General features: G+C 33.6%; 4 protein-coding genes and 1 non-coding gene across 11 annotated transcripts; all 5 read left to right on the forward strand.

The window, feature by feature from the left end:
* Nucleotides 1-954: 954 nt before the first annotated feature.
* LOC109014518 lies at nucleotides 955-1,736 on the forward strand. The gene is made up of 3 exons (XM_018997017.1): nucleotides 955-1,228; nucleotides 1,313-1,331; nucleotides 1,481-1,736. The coding sequence occupies exons 1-3, from the start codon at nucleotides 955-957 to the stop codon at nucleotides 1,734-1,736; spliced, it is 549 nt and encodes a 182-aa protein (XP_018852562.1).
* Nucleotides 1,737-4,556: 2,820 nt separating this feature from the next.
* On the forward strand, nucleotides 4,557-8,408 carry LOC109014488 (probable E3 ubiquitin-protein ligase RHB1A). Of its 6 annotated transcripts, none has more exons than XM_035687922.1 (6): nucleotides 4,570-4,771; nucleotides 5,042-5,208; nucleotides 6,012-6,160; nucleotides 7,332-7,761; nucleotides 7,893-8,002; nucleotides 8,094-8,408. In XM_035687922.1, the coding sequence occupies exons 3-6, from the start codon at nucleotides 6,095-6,097 to the stop codon at nucleotides 8,121-8,123; spliced, it is 636 nt and encodes a 211-aa protein (XP_035543815.1). In that variant the 5' UTR covers nucleotides 4,570-4,771; nucleotides 5,042-5,208; nucleotides 6,012-6,094; the 3' UTR covers nucleotides 8,124-8,408. The 6 variants fall into 6 exon arrangements, with proteins under 6 accessions (XP_018852521.1, XP_035543815.1, XP_035543816.1 ...); XM_035687923.1 differs by having other exon boundaries at nucleotides 5,104-5,208; XM_018996976.2 differs by lacking the exon at nucleotides 5,042-5,208 and having other exon boundaries at nucleotides 4,557-4,771.
* A 3,663-nt stretch (nucleotides 8,409-12,071) lies between these two features.
* LOC109014485 (AT-rich interactive domain-containing protein 2-like) lies at nucleotides 12,072-17,532 on the forward strand. 2 transcript variants are annotated; one of them, XM_035687834.1, is made up of 3 exons: nucleotides 12,072-12,619; nucleotides 12,800-13,852; nucleotides 16,117-17,532. In XM_035687834.1, exons 2-3 carry the CDS (start codon nucleotides 12,845-12,847, stop codon nucleotides 17,056-17,058), a joined length of 1,950 nt encoding a protein of 649 aa, XP_035543727.1. In that variant the 5' UTR covers nucleotides 12,072-12,619; nucleotides 12,800-12,844; the 3' UTR covers nucleotides 17,059-17,532. The 2 variants fall into 2 exon arrangements, with proteins under 2 accessions (XP_035543727.1, XP_018852518.1); XM_018996973.2 differs by having other exon boundaries at nucleotides 12,072-13,852; nucleotides 16,189-17,532.
* A 3,006-nt stretch (nucleotides 17,533-20,538) lies between these two features.
* LOC109014486 (ubiquitin-conjugating enzyme E2 4-like) lies at nucleotides 20,539-24,009 on the forward strand. The gene is made up of 6 exons (XM_018996974.2): nucleotides 20,539-20,690; nucleotides 20,805-20,884; nucleotides 21,501-21,615; nucleotides 21,711-21,763; nucleotides 21,879-22,007; nucleotides 23,611-24,009. The coding sequence occupies exons 1-6, from the start codon at nucleotides 20,647-20,649 to the stop codon at nucleotides 23,739-23,741; spliced, it is 552 nt and encodes a 183-aa protein (XP_018852519.1). The 5' UTR covers nucleotides 20,539-20,646; the 3' UTR covers nucleotides 23,742-24,009.
* A 366-nt stretch (nucleotides 24,010-24,375) lies between these two features.
* Nucleotides 24,376-24,447, forward strand: TRNAT-UGU. The gene has a single exon. It is a non-coding gene; the product is annotated as a tRNA-Thr (tRNA).
* The last annotated feature ends 1,990 nt before the right edge of the window (nucleotides 24,448-26,437 follow it).

Below are 26,437 nucleotides of genomic sequence, written 5' to 3' on the forward strand. Positions count from 1 at the left end.
AACTTGTGAGAGAAGCAGTGTAGCACTAAACCCTCTAAAAGAAGTTTAGGGAAATCTAAAGAAGTATAGTGGAGACCTCACTAGGTGGAGCTGTAAGAAAGATAGGGATTGTGAAAGAGAAATTTTGCTTATGACCAAGAAGCTAAAGCAAAACAGGAGGTTGAGGGTCCACATAATGCTGCTGCCATTAGAACATTGCAGAAGAAATTGGGACTGCTTCTCGAAAAGGTAGATTTAACGTGGAAGCACAAGGCAAAAAGAACTTGGTATCAGCTTGGGGAAAAGAATACCAAGAACTTCCATGCGTGTGCCAATCAAAGAAGAAGGAAGAACTGGATCAGGGAAATTAAAGACTCCCAAGGAAGATGTCTGACAGAACAATAAGGTATTGATGAGGTTTTCTTTCAATACTTCAAAAGCGTTTTCAGATCTTTAAACCCTTCAAGAGAAGCTATAGAAGAATGCTTAAGGGGTGTTGAACTAAAAGTCACCAGCGCCATGAATGCTAATATGCAAAAAGAGCTTGTTATGATTGAGGTAGAGGCTGCCTTAAGACAAATGGATCCCTTAAAATCCCCAGGGCCTGATGGCTATGGGCCTGCTTTTACCAAACCTACTGGAGTGTAGTAGGGGAGAAGGTAGGTGAAGGTATTCTTTCTTTTTTGAATGCGAGGGGAAGGTTGGATTGTTCTCTTAATTTTACTCATATTGCTTTAATTTCAAAAGTTGAAAAACCCTATAGTAGCTAGTGAATTTCGACCTATAAGCTTTTGTAATGTCTTGTATAAACTTGTTTCAAAAGTGCTAGCTAACAGGTTGAAGAAAGTCCTTACAACCATCATTTCAAAGAGCCAAAATGCTTTTATCCCGGGCAGACTAATCACATACAATGTCATGGTTGCATATGAAACTTTGCACACCATGAAAACAAGACAAAAATGGAAGATTGGAAGCATGGTGCTAAAGTTGGACATCTCAAAAGCCTATGACATAATTGAGTGGGGGTTTTTAGAGGCTGTGATGAGAAAGCTTGGCTTTGGGGAGCAGTGGATCTTCTTGGTTATGTTGTGTGTTACTTCAGTAACATACTTTGTCCTTGTGAATGGACAGCCTGGAAAAGTTATAAATCCTTCAAGAGGAATACGACAAGGAGACCCCATTTTTCCATACTTGTTAATGCTGTGTGCTGAGGGACTTAGTTCCCTACTTGAATCAATTGAAAGAAGAGGTGAAATAAGGGGGTAGCAGTTACAAGAAGAGGTGCAAGGGTGAATCATTTACTCTTTACTGATGATTCTATCATCTTTGGAAGGGCAAAAATCTCTGAATGGGTAAAGATTCAAGGGTTCTTAAGTACTTATGAAAAAACCTCGAGACAAAGCTTGAATAAACAGAAGACTACCATCTTTTTTAGCTCCAATACCCCCATGTCAGTGAGATTGAAGATTTAGTAAGAAGCAGGAGTGGCTATTTGTTGCAGCTATGAGAAGTATCTTGGTCTGCCATCTATAGTTGGGAGCTCCAGGTATAACACTTTCAAAAACCTGAAGGAGAGATTATGGCTCAAAGTTAACAGTTGGGAAAATAATTTCCTTTCACAAGCTGGGAAGGAAATTCTACTAAAGGCAGTCATGCAGGCGATACCTACATACTCAATGAGTGCCTTCAGGCTACTGGAAGGTTATGCAAAGAAAAATCAGCTGTTCTGGCAAGATTTTAGTGGGGGCATAGCATAATGACAGAAGGATACAATGGAGAAACTGGTTTAAGATGAGAGATTCAAAGATGAGAGGAGGGTTGGGCTTTAGGGATCTTGAGAGCTTCAACAAAGCTATGTTGGCCAAGCAATGTTGGAGGATTTTCAATAATCATTCCTTTCTCGTTGCAAGGGTAATGAAAGAAATGTATTTTAAAGAGGAAAGATTGTTGGAAGCTAAGCTGGGACATGGGCCATCTCTGATATGGAGGAGTCTGTGGTACCCTATTGGCTTGATCAAGGAAGGACTTCTATGGAGGGTGGGGAATGTGAGTAAAATTAAAATATGGAAGGATAGATGGCTGCCATCTTCCTCATCTCATATGGTGCAATCTCTTGCAAAGATTCTGCCTGAAGATTCATGTGTCCAACAGCTTATTGATGTAAGTATCGGTACTTGGAAGACAAAGCTGATTGAGATTTCTTTCATAAGGATGAAGTTGATGCTGTTTGCAGCATACCTTTCAATAAGTTGGGGGCATAAGACAAAGTGATGTGGGGTTATTCTAATAAAGGGTTCTTTTCTGTCAAGATTGCTTATCACTTGGAGTACTCAAGGTTAAGGATTGAGAAATTTGAAACTTTGACTATGGCTGCTGCTGAAGTAGGCCGGAACTCAATATGGAAGTTAAATGTACAAGGGTTGGTGAAACAATTCATTCGGAAGGCTTGCCATGATTTAATCCTCGCAAGATTGAATCTATTCAAGAAGCATATCATTGATACCAACCTATGTCCAATTTGTGAGAGAGAAGTGGAGACCACTATTCATACCTTGTGGTGTTGTTCAGCAGCCTTGGATGTATGGGTAGAACATGACAGCCCAATCCATAAATGGGCTAACACAAAAGTGGATTTTATGGAGTTATGGCAAAAGCTGAATTTGTGCTTGGAAGAAGAGAAGGTAGGTCTGGTGGCTTGTACCATGAGGCAAATTTGGTTGAAAAAGAACTCATTGATTTTTTAGAATAAATTTGAGAATCCGAGGAGAGTGTTAAGTGCTGCCAAGCAGAGCAAGGATGAGTTTATAGCAGCAAAAGTTCAACTACAGCCTAGTCATGTTGATAGGAATGTGGTTAAGTGTCAAATACCTACTGCTATGGTTGGTAAAGTAAACTAGGATGCAACTCTTGATGTGAAGAACAAGAAGGTGGGAATTGGAATTATCATAAAAAATTTAGAAGAAGACATTTTAGCCTGTCTCTGTTCAAATATAGATGTTGTCATGAAGCCTGTAATGGCTGAAGTTGAGAAGAGTCATGGTCTTATGCCTAGTGTTGGGTCTTTATAGTGTTGTTATGAAGGGGGAATCACAGTTGATAGTCAAGGACACTAATAGTAAGGAGAAGATATGGGCAGACTATCAAATCTTGATTGAAGATACTAGAAGATTACTTATTGACAACTCGAATTGGTTGGTTATTTTTAATTATAGAGAGGCTAATAATACAACTCATTTACTTGCTAAATTGGCACTCAATTGTAGTGAAGAATACGTGTGGATAGAAGAGGGTCCTTACAGATTATGAATTCTGTGTTGAGAGAAAAATATTGTAATGACTAGTACTGTTTGATAGTAAATATAAGATACCACTTATACTTCCAAAAAAAAAAAAGAAAATAAAGAATAAAAGTAGGAAAGACTATTGTGCCATGTGTAGCATTGATTTCTGCGTTTAAAGTTGCTACACAACCTCACAACTTCTACATATTATATTTTTTTAAATTTTTTTTGAGTTTATTTTTTTTAAACTAATTCAATTTTTTATTTTTTATTCATATATTAAATATTTGATAAAAAATAAAAAAATAAAAAAATTATAGTGTGTGAAAGTTGTGAGAATAGTAAAAAATTATGTAAATTTTTTTCTATTTTTCGGGGATTGCTGAGCTATATGTCCTTTTCTACCCACAATGAAAGGAAAGGGAAAAACAAAAACAAAAACAAAAAGGAATAAACTTCCAACATCTCTGAATAATGCACACTTCCACGCGGTTATAGAGCCAGCGCGTGCAAAATTACGCACGCAATTCCCTCCTCGCAAATTCATTAAATTATTTTTATGAGAAATGCTTTATTCATAAAATAATATTTTATAAAAATAAATTTATAAATTAATATGTATTTATCTAATACGTTAGATTTATTTTATAATAAAAATAATTTTATATTCTAATATATTATATTAAATTATGTCAATTTTTTGATTTATTTTTATAAAATCTATTTGTCTGTATCTATAATATTTCTCTATTTTTATTTTAAAAAAGAAGTCTAGTAGTAACATTATCGCTAATAAACAGTCAAATTAATAGATCTATCCACGCGGTTATAGATTTATAGTAGATATTTGTCACGACGTCAAATAAGACTGGTCACCACGTCACTCAATATCAATAGGACAAACTCGAGTTCGGCTTGCTTGTTGACTAAATATATAGTTATAATCAGATGTTGAACGATATAATTAGCCTAAAACTCAATTCAATTTGCATACGAAAATGTTAAAAACATACCATCTATGTACACAAATTTATTTTACAATTATCTTTTTATTTTATAATGTGATATGATTTATAAATTAGATATAATAAATAATTTTTAATAATTTAATATTAAATTAATATTAGATACAAATTTTAAATATATAAGTTTCGATTAATCTTCTTATAAAAAACTGAGTTTTATTAATAAAAAATAACTTTTTTACATTTTTTAATATGAAGTTTATTTTTTATAAATGTTTATGTAAGATTTGTCTATAATTATTTAATATTTATCCGACTTCCTTTTTCCGAGAGTCGGACTCGCACACGAAACCAACCCTCTCTGAGAGCTCTCTCTCTCTCTCTCTCTCTCTCTCTCTCTGTGTGAAGGCTCTTCAGGCTCTCTCGTCACGGTTTGCCAACAAGCACACAAGAACCTCAGTTCACCAAACTCTCCCTCGCCCCCCCTCTCTTTCTCACTGTCTCTATCTAATCTTTCAATTCCGATTGCATTTCCCAATCGCAAAGGTAAGATTCCCACTCCCACGATTCCACCAACGCGTTTCGAGCAGACTTGCTGAAACCGAGTTGATCACTCTCTCTCTCTCTCTCGCTTTCCACCGTATTCAATCTACTTTTGTTACAATCCGTGGCGCGTTTGTTAAGATCGTAGTCGGAGCTTTGGATTCTAATGCGTTTGGTTTTTGGTTTACCTGCTTTTTTCCTAATCGGTTTCGGTGCTGTCTTGTTCGTATTTATCGCTACCTTTGGATTTATGTTTTTAAATTATTTTCTTAGGTTTTCTCAGTTTGTTCTTGCATCGATCATCTTTCTGACATCTGTATTCTCGGAACCGTCAGCTCCTTTACTGGTTTCACCACGCGTTCCATGTGTTTCTGCTTTTACACATGACACACAAATATATTACTCCGGTGTTCCGTTACTACGCAATGGTTCATATAGAGGTGAATGTAATTTGAGATATGCTGGTGATCAAATAGTAATTATGATTTCTTTTCAGCGTTACTGATGGTTTCGGAGTTGTTGAAGATTGGATCATCTAATTTTCGGATTCTTATTCTTAAACTTGTATGATTGTGAAGCCTGAGAAAGCCATAATTCTGTTGCAACAAACGTTGTTGATATTATTGGAGAGGAAGCTATATTGTGTTCTAGCGGTTGGACTGAATGAGTGGTGGTAACATAAAAAAAATAGATAGGTTTGGCAATTACTGGATCATTATGTACTTAATAATATAAATTATGCAGTGTTTTTTTTCTTCTCTCTTTTTAGTTTTCTAAGAAAATTGAAGTAGGTGAGGAGTGGATGAAGTCCATTAAGGATGGTAGTTTGTCAAACACCTAAGATACCTTGGGAGTTAGATTACCCCTTGAGGTTGGCGTGTGCGTTGTGGAGTAACTTGTTACTCGGAAGGTATTATCATTCTGTGATTTTTGTGGCAATTATGGCATTGTGGGTTTTTGCTTAAAATTACGAGCCTAATTGTTCCTCATGTCTGTTTCTGATTCTTATGCCATATGCTACGCCTGTTGATGTAGTCTTGGACCCATGAATTGCCTTGATCGATTGGGTAACCCTGTATGTTTTGAATGGCTAGCTTAGATTGTGATAAACATTGAGTAGGAGATACCATGAAGCTGGTTAATTTTTTTGTCTTTTAGTGTTTACTAAGTCTTCAATAATAATTAAATTGGTTATTTCGTGTATAAATCTAACATTCATAATTGCTTTTCTCTTGTGTAATAGATTTGGTACTAAAGAAGGGGATATGCTGCAGCAAATGGCGAATACTGAATGTTTTAGGAGGGTTTCAAGATAAATTAAAGGAAATGGGAGGTTGTTGCTGTTGTTCCTTCAAAGGAACTGAATTGAACACTGCATCAGCATATTATTATGTCAGTATAATTTTTTCTTGGCCTGTCTTCAAGTCTAGATCAAAATGTTATCTTTGTATCACATACGTAATTCTTTGCAATTGTTTATTGTGACTCTGCTGTATGAGAATATCTGCCTTTTTTTCTCCTTCCTGATATTTTGAATAAGCAGAAAATACGAAAACTCACCTCAAACTACCATGCAATATGCAATGTTTACCCCAACTCAGAATTTTTGCAATACCCCCCAAACATACCAAAAATTGAAATATACCCTCTGTTAAAACTTTTTCACCCAAATACCCTTGATAAAAAACTTAAAACAATCGAGAAAAAGAGTAAAACTTCAAAAAACATTAAAATGAAAACTTAAAAAACAAAAAAATAGAAAAAATATATTTAAAAACACAACAAGTTGAAAAACTATTTTTTTCTTACTTTTTTTTTGTTTTTTAATTTTTGAACTTTTTATCAAGCATATTTTTTTTAATGTGCCAACTTTTAAATTAATTTTTTAAAAAGTATATTTTTCATATTTTATTTTTATTTTTTAATTTTATATCTTTAACTTTTTTTAATTTAGTAGGGATATTTTTTAAAGAAATTGAAATTGAAATTTTTGAATATTTCTTATCAAGAGCATTTTTTAATTATGTTGTCTTTTAAAATTGGTTTTATGTTTTTCCTTCTATTCTTTTCTTTTTATTTCAGTTATCCATATATCTCAGGAAAAATAAATCCACTACTAGAACTAAATTTACATAACTAATTAAAAGTGAAAATGCACAAAGTTCCCTCAAACTACCAGTTAAAGATTGAAAACCCCTTAAATTCTTAGTTGCAGGATAATTCACCCAGTGGTCCCAGTGGAAGATTACGAAATTATCATGGATAAAAGCTCAACCTTGAATCCGTGTATGACAATGCAAAGTTGATTTTTTAAGAGCTAGTCTTGGTACTGGTGATAAGGTCTTCTAACTTAACACCGTAATGTAATGCCTACAGTCTACATCAAACTTTATCGCTGGTCCCTGAGTACAGATAGTTTGTCATGGGAGAATTAGCTCTTCTATTCACTTGACATGGCTGTGATTGTTCAGAAATGTTTGTGTAATCATCAATTGCTGCTGTAGCTGCATCATGACCCTCATTGTCTATATTTTTGGTTTTGCTAACTTATCTTTCTCTGCAGTACCCAAGAGCATCAGAAGAGCATTTGCCTCTATCATCTGGTCATGGAGGTGCCTCTGCACTCTCTGCAGGGCTCCTGGTTGATACAAATTTGGATACATCGATCCCTGACACTTATAGACCACCTCCGGCACCTATGCCATATGATGTAATTTTAGGGCGTCCTCAAACTCCACCTATGGCTCAAGAAATTTGCAACAGCAAGATGGATGCATCAGTGCAAACAACAAATTCTGAATCTTTTCAACAAACAGTTGATGGTAACACTCTAGAAAATTCAGCTAAGTCGGAAGATCCAAAAGAATCAGAATGCAAAGTGAAAATCGATTTTGACCTTGATTCAGCAAAAGGGTCAGAAGTTGAACTTTCAAAGCCAGTGGAACCTGTTATTTTTGCTTCAGAGGAAGAGGATTGTCCCATTTGCTTAGAAGGTGATGTCCGCACTGAGACTTCCTTCAACATTTTTTTAATGTTTGTTTTTGCTATTGACGATGTGAAGTTGATTCCGTTGTGTTTGGAGAAGAAAATTTATGTACATATATTCTTGTCTTCTTCCCTGTAGAGTATGATGCTGAGAATCCAAAAATTACCACAAAGTGTGAGCATCATTTTCACCTTGCATGCATTCTTGAGTGGATGGAAAGAAGTGATGCATGTCCTGTGTGTGATAAGGTCTGCCTGAATGATGAAGTTTTATGATTGGGGGAAAGATATATTTATTGTTATATTCGACTCAGTGGGATGTGTTTTTCTTACTATGCAGGAGATGATTTTCAATCCTCCTATAGTTTAGCAGCAATCAGGCAATCAAGAAGTCAAGTCCCAACTTCTTTGCTGTTCAAAACATGGTCTAAGAGGAGGTTACAAATCTGCTAGAGTTTTCAGCTCTCTCTCTCTCTCCTTTTAAGTGGCAGCTGCAGATTTAGCTGTGATTTGGTTAATTTGGTATTGAGGAGTCATGCCCATTTCAAAAGGATAGCGTCTTTGTGCATATACATTTACTTTTAAACTTAGGAAGAAATGGAAAGAAAAACAGAAAGTAAATATAGAATTTGCACGATTCAATCCCGGAGGTCCATTATACATTTGCAATGGATTCGTCCTTAGTTTTTGGCCAGCCAATATGTTAGAAGCAATCTATTTGCTCGAGTCGGATTGTAGTCGAAGGGGTTGCCATGTCACGCTGATCGTCTCTCGGAGATTGTAGCCTCTCGGTTTGCTTTCGTAGATGAGATAAGAAAAATTGAAATTAAAGTTAAAAGTTAAATAAAATATTGTTAGAATATATTTTTTTAATATTATTTTTATTTTGAAATTTGAAAAAGTTGAATTGTTTATTTTATTTTATGTGAGAATTTAATAAAGTTATAATGATTAGATTAGATGAGTTGAGAGGAGTTGTGAAATAAACTAGGCTTAATCAGCCCAATGGAATTAGGGAAATATAATACGAAAAGACATGCTTTGTTTCACGTATATAAAACTCTAATTTGACATTAAAGTTAGATGGAAGAATCCTGGCTTTTGTAAGTATATACATCTTATCTACTGCTAGAAGCTAAATATGTCTTTACTACGGTTTTAGAAGGAATCAATTATTCCTGCCCACCTTCTTGGTGCTATTTTGGCCTTGTTTTAGAATTGGGATCAGAGTATGCTCCAGTTGTTTTTGAATGAGTGTTAATATTGTCTTGTCCAGAGCATTTGATTTTCTGCTCTTCTTTCCCTTTTTTCGGGTGACGTGCTACATATGTATAGTTTCGTAACGCATTTGTTCGGGTAATGGCCTTCTTTATTTTCTTTCTTTGGATACTTTTTCTTACAAACTCGGTGTGTCAACGTACCATTTAATATGGGGCCCCTTTTAGTTATAAAATAGTCATAGTTGATGTGGCATCTTTCTACATTCTCCACATCATTGGTGTGTCTTGACTCTTGATGTGTCCAAATATAGGCTTGCAAATAAATAATTTTTTTTTCTTTTCTCACGGAGCAAATAGTTACGGGGTTGAGAGATTAGCATTATCATTGACTTCATTAAAGTTATCTTTAAAATTTAGTTAAAAGTATATATTTTTTATAAATTTAAAACCATTCAAGTCATAATCTTACATTGGATTAGTCAAAATAATAATATTTGTAATTTTTTTCATATTTTACAAATACACTAATCATATGTTAATTAATAATTTAATTTTTATTTAAATTATTATTTCTTAACTAATTTTTTTCCTCAACCTAATTTACAAAATCAACTTATTCTTGAAGACTGATATGTGAACCTAATAGACAAGACCAAGTATAATATAGAAGCAAATCTTTATATATCGAAGTAGTTATGAGTAGTGGGGTCTGATATTTTAGAATAAAATATCATTTTTGTAGATGAACAATACATATTCAAATATGAAGAAACACTTAAAAATACTGTAGCTCATATTTGAAGTCACTAGTATTTGACTACTCCAATACAGATGATTTCATCTCTTTCAAATTTTGAAGATGAACTGGCATTTGGCTAAGCCAATGCTGGTGTTCAATTGGGTTGTTTAACGAATCTTGATTTAGATAGAGAGATGTTTTCATCTCATCTCATTCCATCTTAATATTCAAATATCACAAACATAAATACTTTTCAATTTTAAATCTTTAACTTTTTCATTAATCATTACCTAGTTATTATAATTTTTCAAACTTTCAAACAAAACACAAAAAATAATTTAATTTTATCAAATTCCAAAACAAAAATTATATTCTAATAATATTTTAACTTTATAATATTTTTATTTAATTTTTTTTTGTTCTTTTCCAAAATGTCATAAAACATTTTAATTCAAATCATTTACAAATAATTTCATTACTATTTCTAAACTATCTCAATTATATCTCCTATCAAGTTATCAACTCATTATTCGAAGCAGGAGTAAATGAGTTTGCATGTTTGAGTGAAGCGAGACAGATTGAATGTTTGTGAGGAAAAACAAATGAAGAAATAAAAGCTATAGATTTTTTTCCTCCACGTCAATGCATACAATTAACCTTAGCCTATGAAAAATGAGCCAATTCGCAAGTAAGGTAACGGTAGGATTGTAAATATCATTTTTTTGCCTATTAAAAATAAATATTTATTATAGAACATTAATTTTATAATTAAATGTCCGTTATTAGAACATTAAGGATATGGTGATTGTTAACACGATTATATTAGGAATTTGGGTTACTTTTGAAAAACAGCAAATTATGCAAGAAATTCCACTTAAAAAGATGACCACTGATATATTTGTGAACAACCTAAAAAAACAAATTAAATTAGGACGACATAAACCAACTTTTAGTTATTTCAGTATTCATAAAATAAAAATAAAACTTTTATTTGAGATGAGCTGAGATGAATTGTGAATAATAATGAGATGAGTTGTAAATAGTAGTGAGATTTGTAAGTTAAAGTTGCTGAATAATAATGAATAGTAGTGAAATGAGTTGAGATGAGCTGGGATGACTTGCGAATCCAAACAAGTAGTTATTTCAAGGTCAACCCGATCAGTCTTTTCTTTAATTTGTTAACGTGTTTTGCGAGTTATTAGAACGTAAAATTTTTGAATTTTTGTGAAGGGAAAGAGTTTAGTATAGGTTTAGGATTGTGGTGGGAAATATAATTTATAATTTTAGAATTTAGAATTTATAGCTTAATTAATAAATTATACTATTAAAAATTATTTATTGTTCGATAACTATGTGTTTAAAACACTTTTAAACGTATTATATTTATCAAATTAAAAAAAATATTTTTGACGTAGAAAAGATGATTATTTGATTTTTTAAAGATTATGACCATATATTTAAAAGTTTAAAAATTGTAATTATTTTAAAGTTGTATGAATATTTTTGTCTATTGATAATTTTTTTAAAATTCGAATTACGTTATGCATTATCTGCAAAAGCACATTTAAGAAAAAATATCAAAATAATATTTTTCTTCAAACGTGCATTTTAACTTATTTGAAACAAAAAATATTTTAATATGTAACACAAACAATCTAATTTTTTCATTAAATAACTTTTAAAGCTATTTAAGCAATTTTTAAGACTACAAACGCAATTCCAAACGGTTCCTAAATCATTATTCTCTAATATTTTTGTTATACCTTTCCAGACTGATTCGGGTAAAATATTTATCCAAAATATTATTAAAAATCATAAAATAACAATTTTGTCAAAAATGATTATTTGCTTGGACTAGTTACCTTTCATATTCTATTATATATAACTATTTACCTTTCATGGGGAGGCATTTTCGCCAAAGTTCTCTTTTATTTTTTCTTGTAAATTCATCCAATTATGGTAGTATCTTTATTTTTAATTTTTATACGAGTTACGTTACGTGCAAGTTTAGCACCTCAATACACCACTTGTTATAGTTTTTTTTTAAAAAAAAAATTATAAAGAAGTTAAAATTCTATTTATAAGTTGATGGGGCACATGTTTCTATATACTATGCATCACTGGTTATGTGTTAAATATGAACTTCCAAATAAGATTTATCAAATTTGGTAAAAAGAAATTTATAAAAAAAAAATTATAAATTGAAGTAATTTAATATTTTAATATTTTATAAATTTATTTTTATAAAATTATTTTTATAAAATCTAAACCAGATCCTTCTTTAGTTATTAAGTTTAAAGTTGAACCCACGTTTATTCTCTTCCTCTCGAAAGTCGAAAACCACACAAGGTATTCTTTTCAAACATGTTGTGATGGGATCGATATGAAAACATGGGGGGGTTTTTGAAGGTGTAAGAATTCTGCTCCAACTTGAACTTGCCCCAAGAAAAGGAATTTGCCTCTCCCGACCCCACTGGGAAGCAGGGCAGGTACACGACCGCCTATGTCTATTTAGATCTCCGTACTTGCTCTTAATTCTTCTCGACTGTTTTTTTATGGCTAAATTTTGTCACGCTTGGTTTCAATCTCGACTTTTCGTACCCAGGGGATGGGAAATTGCATCATTTTTTGTATTTGTTAAGTAGATAATATTTCCATCTTCTTATATTGATTTCAATTATACACTTTTCATCAGAGGCTATTTTTTCTTCTCTCTCTCTCTCTCTCTCTCTCTCTCCGTCTGATCATCTTAATTCCTCTTGTCTGGCACCCACTAATCATTTCCTAGATTGCTTTAGCTTGCCTAACCCACCCTTTTGTTCCCTGTCGCCTCTTATCCCCTGTGTATCCCATTTTGCGGCTTTTGCGAAGCATTAGAGGCAAGACAGTTCACGACCCAGAAATGAGGTAAATCTTCTGAGAAACCAGGGCAAAGGGTCTCCCCCCCCCCCAAGCCCAAACATAATTCCCCCTTTTTTTTTTTTTTTTGGTAAATTTCTTCTTGTATAATCGGTTTCTGTAAAAAGCTAAGATAAGAACCTCGTTGTTGTTGGTTGTGTTTGACATATAAAAAAAAAAAAAAAACAGAAGAAGAAGAAGAAAGAAATATTAGTAAGAAATAAGTCCAAGTTCATGGCGGGATGCTCAATTATAACAAATGGGTCTGTGTTAGATTGTGTTGAGGTAGTTAGTGATTTCCAAAATAATGGCCGTTGCCTTGCTACTGATAATTCCGAAAGAGATGGCGTCGATGATCGTCGTGCTGATTATATGGTTAAACTACGATGCCTGTTCGACCAGGTTCTTTCAGTTTTTCTTAAAGAGATTAATAGTAATGGTGTTATTAGGCCTGTTCCGGCAATGCTCGGTGATGGGCGGTCCCCGGATTTGTTTAAGCTGTTCTGGGTGGTGAGGGAGAGAGGAGGGTTTGACATGGTGTCGAAGAAAGGGATGTGGGCTTTCGTTGCGGAGGAATCAGGTTTGGATCTTAGTGTGACATCTTCGGTGAAATTGATATATTGTAAGTACTTGAACGAGCTGGAGAAATGGTTCGAGAAGAGGTGTAGAGATAGGAAGTTGGGGAATGGACAGTATGGATGCGATGGGGATTTTAGTTCGTTATCTTTGGAGCTAGAGAAGGAGTTTAGAGGTTTATTATCGGATGGTCCGTGGAGAAACAAGAACAGAGATGTTGAGCTTGTTCGACTGGAATCTTGCAAAAGTGGGAAGTACATGGATATGGATATTGAGAGGAGTGGATTTGACATCTCAGATACCAACATCGCTTGTACGATGTGGGAAGATGTTAGTAAATGGCATAGTGATGATGGCGAAAATGTTCACCATGATAGCAAAAACATTTTTAATGATGAGGCCACTGATCGTGTGATCATCAGTTCTAGTATTGCTAGGAGAGAACTTAATTTTCATAAGAGAAAGCGAGAATCTTTGGCAGGAATGCTGAATTGGGTGATCCAGACTGCAAAGCATCCTGAGGATCCTTCAGTTGGAGTAATGCCAGAGCCATCAAAGTGGAAAGAACATGAAAGCAAGGAGTTATTGGTCCAGGCAATGAGGGCAAGGGAAGCTCTGTTTCTAAGAAGGCATCCCAATCCAAAAACTGAAGGATCTCTTGTGGAGGTAAGTTCACGTATCTCTGGCGATTCTTCTTAAGTTTTGCTTTTGTCTCACATAATTAATGCCTCGAGTAGAATCATTATTCATGATATGATGCCTTAATTTCTTGCTGAGACCTGATAATGACGTTAAATCCCAACACTTAATGTAATTTTATGATTGGCTTTGTAAATATTATCCTCGTTATGCACTAGCCAATATATATTTGCAAGACAAAAATCTCTATTCAGTAGAAGAATAACTTCTTTTTTGATAAGTAAATTTATGAGGATAATTATACAAGATGTTTGTCTAAAAGAAAATCCTCCCTAGAATCAAGTCATTATGAAGTATTAGCCTTGGCAACAAATGATGGTAAACATTGTGATTTGCATTAATTAGCAGAAGGTACCTTCTTGTTTGGGGGCCTCCAGTTATCCTCCTGTTTTGATTTGGAAGATGCCATGTCTGCAAAAAGGGAACCAAATAGCCAAAAGGGAGCCACATCAAGATTTGAAAACCCTTCTATGATAGGGTAATGAAGTAACCCAGCTTCATTATTTGACTCTTCATCCTCAACAGCCACGCCCTCCTTTGTTTCTTGAATTTTTTCTTGCCCCCATCAGTCTTAGGATAAATCATCTGAACAAGAAGATGAACTATAGTATTTCCAGGAAGTTCAGCATTCAAGTCTGACACCCGTATCATATTATTGGTTGAAAATTGCCTCTAAATTTGGCTTCCAATTTGGTGAAACTCAGGAACAGTCAAAACATCAGATTCCCATTCCACCAAATGCGACCACCCAATTGAACAAGAAACCAGCAAACAGAGATCAAAGTCAAGAAATAACTAACTTGATGCCTACAAAGATCAAACCCTACAAAAAAAAAAGCCCTTTTTGTTCATCTCTTGATCTCCAAAACGGTACAACCACCGAATGCCATTTTTATATCCTCATAATTATGAATTCCACAATGAACCCATGATGGAGTGATAGTATATGTTTAGAAGAAATCATCACACACAACTACCAAATGCCAACTAAGACTCCTCCCATTACAGTTCTTCCCCGCTAGAACACCCACCTAAAGTCGGGAACGGGTAGGACAAACTACCTTGTCAAGCCTAGCTAGTATCATTCCCCTCCATTGATTAAGAGAAATTAAGAAGTGAGTGAGGGAAGCAGCATATTCATTCGAGAGACTGATGGAGAAAATGATGTGGCTCCTTTATAATTTCTCAGATCTCTTTCTGTACATGAATCTTCTACGTTCTATTCAAATAGACACATTTTAAATGCTATTAGAAATCAATAAAATTTTTGGAATGCTAAGAGACTCAACTCATATTTGGGGGTGCTTTCCTAGTTCCTTTTCCCAAATTGTACAATGTAGCCGCATCTTTTGATATTTTGCATGCATGTTTTAGATTGCTTTTGGAATGTCCATATATGCTTTAATTGCCTTGATTCCATATACCTCTTTCGAATTTGACCTCTTCTTCATTTATTATTGATTGCATGGCATTCAATTTTATATGGTGTACAAGTGTGGTGATAAGATATCCATGATGAGAATCACATGAGACTTCAGAAAGTCAATAACTTTTCTATTTCACTCTTATTTCAAAATGGGTGTTTTTATAATCACTTTGTAAAGGTCTTTTTGATCAATATCTAAATTAGTTTATCTGGACTGTTTTAGGGGTGCAATTTCTCCAGGGAGTTTTTGGGTTCCATGCACTTTCCTTGTATAACGTATCATTTTCTCAATACTTTACCTATTGTTGACAAACATTTCTCAGCAAGGTTTAATTGGATTAGAGGCCTATTTTTTATTGACCTATAGGATATTCATTTCTAGTCATGGAGTTTTATGCTGTTATTTTCGATCAGCTCATAAATCTCTGAGTCGTTCAATCATTTTCTCCATCTTGTGGTAAGGATAAAAATTGCAAAATTGATTGTGTGAATTCTTTAATCAATCTTATAATGCAACCTCACAGGCAAGTATTGCGTATAAATCATTTTCTCCATCTTCTAATAGAAATAAGAGAGACACACAGAGGAAACTGGTGCAGCGCCCTTGCATTTGCTGGTGGAGGCACCTTGCCTATCAACCATTGTTACAACTTTAGCATGCTTAACCACAAGAACAATTTTCACAATTAGTTCAACTTTAATACCAGTAATATGATATATAAAGACTGAAAGTTGAAGTAAATGGATTCTCAACGCAACTTTTAGCTATCACGAAAAGGGTTCATGATGAAGACTTTTTAAATAGGAACTCTACTTGTTTGGTACAAAATTATATTGCTTCACCAACTTCTACAATGATAATGGTCTGGAACTGCAGAAGAAGCTAAAGATGCACCCCTCTATGTACGAGGATGGTAATTCTCCTAGTCATCAGTCTACAGAGAGGTTAAGATGCAGTGAAAGGCTTCCTGCTTCGGTAAAATGCCGTGCATGTTCTTGTTGCAATTCATGTTCGCCCACCCAAAGTAAATTAAGCCCTCGCAAGATAGAGTTGGATAATGGCCTCAAGGAGCAAGAACCTGTTACCGACAATATATCGGCCACAAATACCATAGTCAGCCCACCTGGGGATGATCCCCCCCAAAAGCAAGTTTGTGTGGATTCTCACCTCCAAGCTGAGGTCCCTGAATGGACTGGTGTGGTTTCAGAGAGTGACTCGAAGTGGCTAGGGACATGTGTATGGCCTTTGAAACATGAAAAGCATAATGGCTCAATTAAAACAGATCCCATTGGGAGAGGAAGACCATATTTATGTGGCTGTCGACTCCCAGGTTCTGTTGAATGTGTTAGATTTCATATAGCTGAGAAGAGGATGAAATTGAAGCTTGAGCTGGGCTCGATGTTTTATTGTTGGCGATTTGATCGTATGGGTGAGGAAGTTTCACTTCAGTGGACAAATGCCGAAGAGCAGAGATTTAAGAATATGGTAAGGTCAAATCTTTCTGATAATGCATTCAAGTACTTTCCAGGGAAGACAAGGGAGAACTTGGTGAGCTATTACTTCAATGTATTTCTTGTCCGGCGTAGAACATATCAGAATCATGTGACTCCAAAGAATGTTGACAGTGATGATGATGAATCAGAGTTTGGATCATTAAGTGATGGTTTTGGGCATGAAGCACTAAAGGTTCCAGGCTCCAAGTTTCCAGCGTGTTCTGACAATAAGCAATGCACTGATTTCGAATAGGGAAAAATGTGGAGCTGGATTCCATCACTCAGATCAGAGAGGCTGAACAATATGACTTTGCCCTGGTACAAATTTTGTAAAATAATTCTCTCTCCCTCTTATTCACAGATACAGCTTCTCTCTCCTTGAAATTTTGGTGGGACGAGATTATCACATTCAAATGTGAAGATGCAATTTTGATGAGAAAGTTATGACCATGGTCGTGGATGCCGAATGCTGAGTTTCTGAAGCAAGTAGCTTTGATTACTGAAGAGTATCACTTCACAAGGTTGTATTTTTGAGCTGGATGCTGCTTTGTAAATACTGTAAAACCAATACTCGGTACTACCATACCTTTAGGGCATAACTATCTCATTAGACAGGGAGAGAGATAGTGGCTCGAATTCAAGTTGTAGTTTGATTTTTTAGGTTTTAACTAAGATGTGCATGTGGTGCTCGATCTTTTGAATTATCTAAATCATGTTAGTTTGTGTTTGTTCTTGTTTCCACCCTACTCTTGCTGAGGAATCATTTGGTATCCTGAGGGTACAAACACGTGATATTCGCATCTTGGGTGTGGCTACTATGCCGCCCCATCTTGACCGCTGGGCGGTAAAAAAAAAAAGACCATCGGTCAAATAGAGGTGTCAAAAAGAGTGGGCATAGTAGTGTTTTCCTTTGCATCTTATCATACTATGCCAATTAATTTGTAAACTTACACGAACAATTTTAATTACATGACATGTTATGATAGGAAGGGAGTACCAATTATTACCATACTTCGAGGATTCCTAATAAATTTCCACTGCATTATTCTGGAAATCATTTTGTAAGGGTAAATTGCATTTCTCCACTCAAAAACTTGTTAAATGTTCCTCTAAGCTCTTAATTTGACCTATCAAATTCCCATTCAGTGGGTACTCAAAAGAAAAGAAAAAAAACTATACTGTTGAATTGTATTTGTAATGCCTTATCTCGTTGACTTTTTTCTTTCTTTAAAAAAATCATTATACTTAGTTTTTAAAATCCACATGCTTCTTGCGGAGACGTTTGGATTTGAAAATGAGTTGAGATAACTTGAGATGAGTGGAGATGAATTGTGAATAGTAATGAGATGAGTTGTGAATAGTAGTGAGATTTGTGAGTTAAAGTTGCTGAATAGTAATGAATAGTAGTGAGATGAGTTGAGATGAGCTGAGATCTCTTTCGAATCCAAACGTCTCTAATCAATGATCATGTATTTATTACAAGTAATTGTATTATTTATTTTTTTAACTGTTTGCCATTAGTCTTTAAAAAGTTAAAATTTATCTCAACTATTTCATACATTCAAATACATATATCAACTTATTTATATTTAAATACATCTAAACGAGATCTATAAAATATTATTATTCACATATCAACGCAGATCATCGTATAAACACAAGCTTAATCTTTGCTATAAAACAAAGTGCTCCCTAAAACCTATAGCTTGATTCCTAATTTGTATGTCTTCAACAAAGCTTGAGAAACATGTTGACCCAAATGGGAATCATCATAATTTATAGGGGTGGCTTGGAGAACGTGAGATGAAGAATAGACGTAAAGCCAATGTTGAATCTTGATGGTACAAGCAATGTAGACCTTTCATTAAATTATTTGTCAATTAATTAAGTCGAATGGGGTACTGATGGCGATGGCTAATGTTCCCATATTTGCTTTTATATAAATATATATATATATATATTATGTAGCCTCTTTTTATTTTTGCATTTTCCTAAATCTTCTTTTTTACTCTCTTAATACTTGTCGAAAATGATAATTTAAAATGAAAAAAAATACATGAAACGACACATGAACTTCTCAAACAACATTAAAATTACAAAATTCACCTCAATATATATATATATATATATATATATATCTATTTCTCACTTTAAATTCTAAAATTCCAAAAAAAAAAAATCCAAAAATAATTGCTAAGTTAAGCATACAAGTCAATATATTATAAAATAATGTGGGATGAATACAATTACTAGACGTAAGGCCTTTGTGGAATCTTCACATTATTTAATTTTCCTTTGTCGAGGGTACTACGAGCCAGTAATCGATGCTTCCATATTTTTCTATATTTTCTTCATTTATTTCCTCGTTTCTATATATTTATTTTAATGTTATATTTAAGTACTGAGATGATCTCAAATGATCTGAGTGATCTGATTTTGTGAGATTTATTGATATGTGCTTGAATATATAAAATATGTTAAAATATATTTAACTTTTTATAAAAAGTTAAAAAAATAACAAATCTCATAAATAATTAATTTAAAATAAGTTGAGTTCAATTTGACGCTCATACATTTTCTCATTCGTCTTCCATGTGCTTCCATATGGATAATGTTTTGGTGAATAATGTTCTAAACGAGTGAAGATACTTCAACAATCTCAACAATATATACGCAGTGCAAAAATAAATGATTTTATAAATTTAATTGAATGTAAATATTTTACTCAAAAGAAATTTAATAATGAAGTAAATGATGATAATCAGTACTTTTTGTATATTAATTTTACGATAATATTAAATATTAAATAACTGTTGTAGGGTTTATTTTATATTTTTTTTATTTGAAAATTTTAAATTTAGAAGCGAAACTTTAAAGAGATCTTTTTAGATTTTAAAAAAAGATTTACAATATAAATAAATTCCACAGCATAGAAATCTACATAAATATTCCAACATGAAACTTTCAAAAGATTTCGGCCCAATCACCCATCTTGGAAAGATTATACCTGTGGCTGTGACCATAAATATGAAACCCGAATTAAATCCCAAAAATCTACCATTAAATTCCAACACCTCATTTTCTTTATAAGTAATTCATAATTCATGTTCTACTTCTCTAATCATTTAAAAAAAAAATGTTATTTGTATTTGTAAATTTTATTTATATAATAATACTAGCTGACATGTTAGTTATTGATAGCCAAAAATTATAAAATTTTAAATCTTAATTTAAAATAATAATAATAAAATAAATATTTTACGTAAAATTATAAGTACATATAAGATATATTAGACTATTTTTTATTATTTTTTTCAAAAGGCAAGTTTTGATTCTCAAATTAGTTATTTCTTAAATTTATATTATTTTTCATTACTTATTGTTTTTTTTTACTAATATTTTTTCAAAAAAACAAATCACCCTTTTAGCTCGACTGATCAATAACTCGTCTGAAGCGCATAAAAAGGTAGATTTTCCAAAATGTTAAAGGACTCATTTGAAAAAAAAAATTATTTTATTATACATAAATTATTATCCATTCTACACACTTTATACTTGATAATATTTTTTTTTTTATAAAATATAAAATATTTTTTATAAGACGTAGAGAGTAGAATAGTAAATAATAAAAAATTATTAAAAAGAAAAAGAAAAAGAAAAATTGACAAGAGCGTGCAACAGCAACTTGGAAAAGTTTAGACAACAAGTTGCGTACTCCTATTAAGTGCTCCTTCCTCTCATTGATGTCTGAACCTCTTTGTTTGTGGAAAGCACTCGATATCTCTTTCAACCTATACAACTTTCTCAGCCTCTCAACTAACCCCACAACCAAAACAAAAAAATGTCTTCCCCAAGCAAGCGTCGAGAGATGGATTTGATGAAACTGTGAGTTTTCCAACTTATATTCATGATTTATCTTCAAGTTTAATTTATTTGTTTTGTTTCTCTCTCTGTTTTTTTTTTTTGGTGAAAAAAATGGTTTTATTGGGGGTGAAACAGGATGATGAGTGATTACAAGGTGGAGATGATCAATGATAGCATGCAAGAGTTCTATGTGGATTTCCATGGACCTAAAGACAGTAAATATTTCATATCCATATCTATTTTTCTTCTTCTTAATGTTCCAAGTGATCGATATGGGTCTTTGCATATAGTTTAACTTTTTAATTTTCCTTAGTTTTTATATGTTTTATTTTTTTTTTCTATTCAAATGGTTGATTATGTATTTTAACCGTCTTGACCATATGAAAAATACTGCCGGGATTTTTTTTTTTTTTTTTTTGAATTTACCCTTGATTTGGATTAGACATACAGCAGCTGCTGACCACATATTAAGGTTGTTTCTGAACTGCTGAACTTCATCATTGTTTCGGATTGAGCCCTTTATCTTTTTAGTTTTTTTTATTTTTGAAATATTATATATTGTCTGGTTCTGGGTACTAAATTTAACTTTTGATTCAGTCATTTTGACCTTGATGTATTTTTAAATAAAAATATTTTCATCATAATTTAGACTCGGATGAGATTCGCCTGAGCTAGCTTCATTTCTCGCCAATGTTTATTAAATGAGCTAAATGTTCGTGGTACAATGATCTTCCTCAAGGAAGATAGAGTTTATTGGTATTTTTGCGTTTGAGAATGACATTTGAATGAAGGAGAGTTTTCCATTATTTTCTTTTTTATGGAATATGACAGGTGCTTATCAGGGTGGTGTGTGGAGGATAAGGGTGGATCTGCCGGATGCATATCCTTATAAGTCTCCATCGGTTGGCTTTATTAACAAAATGTACCACCCAAATGTTGATGAGATGTAAGTTAACGGACATGAAAGACAACTAATATTATGCACTTTTGGCGAAATATGCAAACTCATATATATATATTCATTGTACTTCTGAGTTTCAGGTCTGGCTCAGTTTGTTTAGATGTTATAAACCAGACCTGGAGCCCCATGTTTGGTAAGCAATTGCATTGTCCGCCTTTCTGTGCAAACCTTGTATTATATTCTTTTCAACCATATATTATACCTGCAGCAGCTGACAGTTGTCTTTTCCTTTCTAAATATGTTTCCAGATCTGGTTAATATCTTTGAAGTGTTTATTCCACAACTTCTTTTGTATCCCAATCCATCAGATCCATTGAATGGAGAAGCTGCTGCTTTAATGATGCGCGATCGCACTGCTTATGAACAAAGAGTGAGAGGTAGTAATCCTTCTTAAGCTTTGGTAGCCGGAATGCATACAGTTGCAGTTGGTCATAATCTTTTGCATTTCCTCTCTTCATAATCGTGTATAAGAAGTTATTTGAAGGTCATGAATCTGGGGGATTAGGACATGTGATTGTATGCCAATAAAAACAACAACTTCCCCTACTTTTTTCATGCTTATATATCCATTTGTGAGGACATTGGTGTTAGCTACTCTGTATTAGAAGCTTTGTAATTTCAAAAACCTTGCACTTCATTAGTAATCCAGCTGATGAATGCAGGCTCAATTGCCATTAACTTCCCCCGGCAACATCCATTGATTCTGCATATACAGTTATTAGTGTCATCTGCGACTCTAATTTGGTATATGAACTTCACCACGAACTATTTAACCATAAAAGCTGGCTTCTTTAATTTTGTTTTGTCTCTTCCATAATTTTTGACGATATATGTTATGGTAGCCAATATGATCTGCTTTGGATTATAGATACTATAATAATTCACTCAAGAACAGTTATTTATGCACGTTTACATACTGACTTCAAGACCTTCTCTTCCTCCCATGGGGATTGGCTTTGCTTTGGGTGGGCACATTTCAAGTGGAGCATTTTTCAAATCCAACTTTTAAAGGTTCCGGATGTTAAATGAAACAGTCTTTATAGCTTTTGTTTCTTGACCAAGACTGTTTCTTTCAATTCTTGACCATCTTTCATCATTTGCAAATGGGGGTAGACATTAGTGGAATGAATACCTATTCAGAAACTTTTCAAAAATTCAATGAATTCTGAGTAAAGCAAAAGATCTTTCTTTGGAGGAGAGCTATTATTTTTGTTTCAAGACTAGTTATGTTTTGTTAAGTGTAGACACTAGTGGCTAGACTTGAATTGGGACAGTTCCAGGAAATGTAGGGCCCATGGGCCTGCTCGGGCTGGCCCGTCTCAACCCAAACCTAGGGCCAAGTCTCCCAATCTTTACTAACTGTTGTGAGTGTTGAATGTCTAAGTATCAAAGACTTATATCCTGCAAGCTTTCAATATGATGTTTGCAATGAAACTTTAGTCCTAAGTATGATAAATCCAAATAAATGGATGCTATTCCTTCATGTTGCATGAGAGGAGATACAGGTTTATGATTGTTAGCCTGTGGGAAGATGACTATCCAATGTCCACTTTAATCTCTCTAGACATCGAATGATTTTGACTGAGGTGAGAGTAACACTTTTGCCACTTGATGGAACTATACTATCCAATCAATTGGAAGAGGATATGAGCCCCAGAGGAATTGCATGGATGCAGGACTGCTGGTAAAACTAGCCATTGGCTGTTGCTATTACGGTACAATTTGTATTTGGCAATTGGCTAAAATATTTGGTGTTTGGCTTTGATGTTAGATTAAAGTTTAAAATTCTGAATGTATTGGTCTAAGAGTAAGAATATATTTATGTATTCTGGTTGAAAAATGTGAAGCCGAGGTTACATATGACAACAAACTTTATAATTGTTGGTCTAAGAATGTTTTAGTTATATGTTTTTGGCAATTGATAATGGTTATTATTTGCTAAAGACGCAGAACTTTTGCTAATAATTCATTTGTTTACAGAGTACTGTGAAAAGTATGCCAAGCCGGAAGATGTAGGAGCTGCCCAGGAGGATAAATCTAGCGATGAGGAGCTGAGCGAAGATGATTATGCCTCCAGTGACGAGGCAATTGCTGGCGAAGCCGATCTTTAGGGGGGCATGAATGCTTGCCCCTGTAATCTTCTGGCCGCACACAATATTCAACTCATGGAAAATGAAACCAACAAAAAACTGAAGGCCTGGGGAAAATCCCGGCCCCTCTGTATATAATCTCCATTTTCCATTGTACTTGTGTAAATTATTCAACTGTGATTCAATGTTTCAAAATTCATCAACTGCTGGGACTAAAACAGGCAGTTTTCTTCTTTCCATGTTCATGCATATCTATTATCATAATACATGTGACTTATCTGGTCCAAAATAGTTGCATGAATGCCTGAGATAGCTTATTGGAACATTAAGGTTTCTAGCTCATGTAAGAGTTCATGAACTTGTAAGCATGGTTTTTCTTTTTTCTTTTTGCTTCCCAGATAATGTAAGGTTGTCAGTGACCATATATTTCCAATTTACATGCATCAAAAGTGCAGCAAGGGCATCACATTACAAGCCCTTTTTTTGTTTTTGTAAAAAAAAAAAAAAAACAGTTATGGTGGGTTCAAAGAGTTGAGGGGATTTGCTAAAATCTTACAATCTTTAATTAAAACAGAGAATGAGGTACTTTGTTTTTGAAATCTGCAGTGTTAAGAAATTTCAAATAAAAACTCCAGGAAGCCCTGCACAAAGAGAAGCCCCTATAGCTCAGTGGTAGAGCGTCAGTCTTGTAAACTGAAGGTCCGTAGTTCGATCCTGCGTGGGGGCAGTCATGCATTCTCTTGGCACCTGTAAATTCTTCAAACCGTTTTGGGCCAATCATTTTCATTTTCTCACACATGATTTCATGCTACTTGTTAGATTTTTATTTTATAATAAAAATAATTATATATAATCTAACATACCGCATCAAAATATGTCAATATGTGAGTTTATATTTTTTATAAAATTCATTTGTGGCTAAAACATTTCACAAAAAAAAAAAAAATATATTAATTACAGCTAATTAAATAGGATTAAAAACATTAATATTGTTTTTACTAAACTTGCAAAGATCATATATAATTTTGTCCAAATTAAGATTATACTTCATGCACTTCCATGGAATTCCAATAGATTATGTAGTTGAGCAAAACGAGGAGGGATAAGATCAAAGACATCAATGCATGCAACATAAAAACCTGACAAAAAATAACAACCCCCGGCGAACTGATGCAGTTGCAGAGAACGTAAATGGCAATAAAACAGAATTAATTAACACCCTTTGATTCTCAGACGAAAACTTCAATGCATGTAGCCGCGGCTACCTCAGCTGGCCTTTGGCAATATATACTCCAATATGCAAACCGTAATAAATAAGCTGCCAAATTTTGTGATAATTTATAAGTGCCACCCGAAAAGTAAAATGCATGCAATCCATGCACGTACGTGAGAAAAATAAAAATTACAATGATCTCAGCATATAAGGGTCAGGTTTTCCATCATTTCATATCTCTGCAACTCCTGGGAATTGCAGGGTATCATCTCAAGCCTCTCCTCGTACACTGTTGTTAATAGAAACCCTACCTGCAAAGCACTTACTGCTTTTAGGTACATCAAAGGAGAAAACACAACCCTGGCATGGAGTTGGACCACCCTCTGCACAAAAGATCCAATTAATGGTAGTACTGGTCCTCACCATATATAATTATTAGAAAAATGCTATACACCATACTTTTATCTTATTTTCATCTTACTAAATAAATAAATATGTAATAAATAATCATCTAATGGTGATAAATGTGCCACATCATATTTAATAAAATAATAATATAGTGTATAAGAATTTTCCTAATTATTAATATCATTTTTGGCAGTATTTTCATTTGAGTAATTCATTTAAAACCTAGCTCTAGCATATACAGTATTGCCAGGTTACAATTACTCAATTATATATGCTTTTTTACTGATCATTATTATCATATTCATCTTTTTACTGTGTAATTAATGAGAGGTATATATGTGGTCAGGCTTGAATGACTCATCAAAATTAATCAGTTACTATTTATCAACCGCTTACTTCACATCTTATAAAAAATAATTTCACATTTTATAAAAAAATTATAGATGTAAAAAGTGAAAATAATGACTGATGTTACTCCTGCAATAATGGTAAGGCATTACTCCTGCAATAATGGTAAGGCTTCTGTTGAGAGGTATATATTGCGTGAGTGCTTAATTAGTGACAACAGCTGTGCCTTGCTTTTGGGCTGCAAAGATAATAATTATTGTTGACCTTTTGCATTCACGAGGAAAATGAGAGAAGTAGGCTAAATGCATGCAAGCATGATTTAGGCTTTAAGGTTGTGTTTGAATATTGAAATGAGTTGAGTTGAATTGAGATGATAAAATATTATTAAAATATTATTTTTTAATATTATTATTATTTAAAAATTTAAAAAAATTAAATTGTTTATTATATTTTTATGTTGGAATTTGAAAAAAGACTTCAGTGCATTTCCAGCTTGTGTAGAGAAATGAACAAGAAGAGCCGATCCAATCTTCCCAAATGGCCTCTAGACGTGTCTGCTCAAGTGTATGAACCTCAGAAGAATTATGCTACTGCCCAGCTGGAGGGGAAAAGAAGTCTGAAACGTATTCCTACCATGCACAGAGCTTGCCAAAAGCAAGCCCTACCAGTGAGAAAAATGAAACTTGCATATCTGAGAAAGAAAACCCGGAAAAAATATTATACAGACACTCATCGTGTAACCAAGATT

The sequence above is a fragment of the Juglans regia genome, chromosome 2 (genome assembly GCF_001411555.2).
Source record: "Juglans regia cultivar Chandler chromosome 2, Walnut 2.0, whole genome shotgun sequence".
Taxonomy (NCBI): domain Eukaryota; kingdom Viridiplantae; phylum Streptophyta; class Magnoliopsida; order Fagales; family Juglandaceae; genus Juglans; species Juglans regia.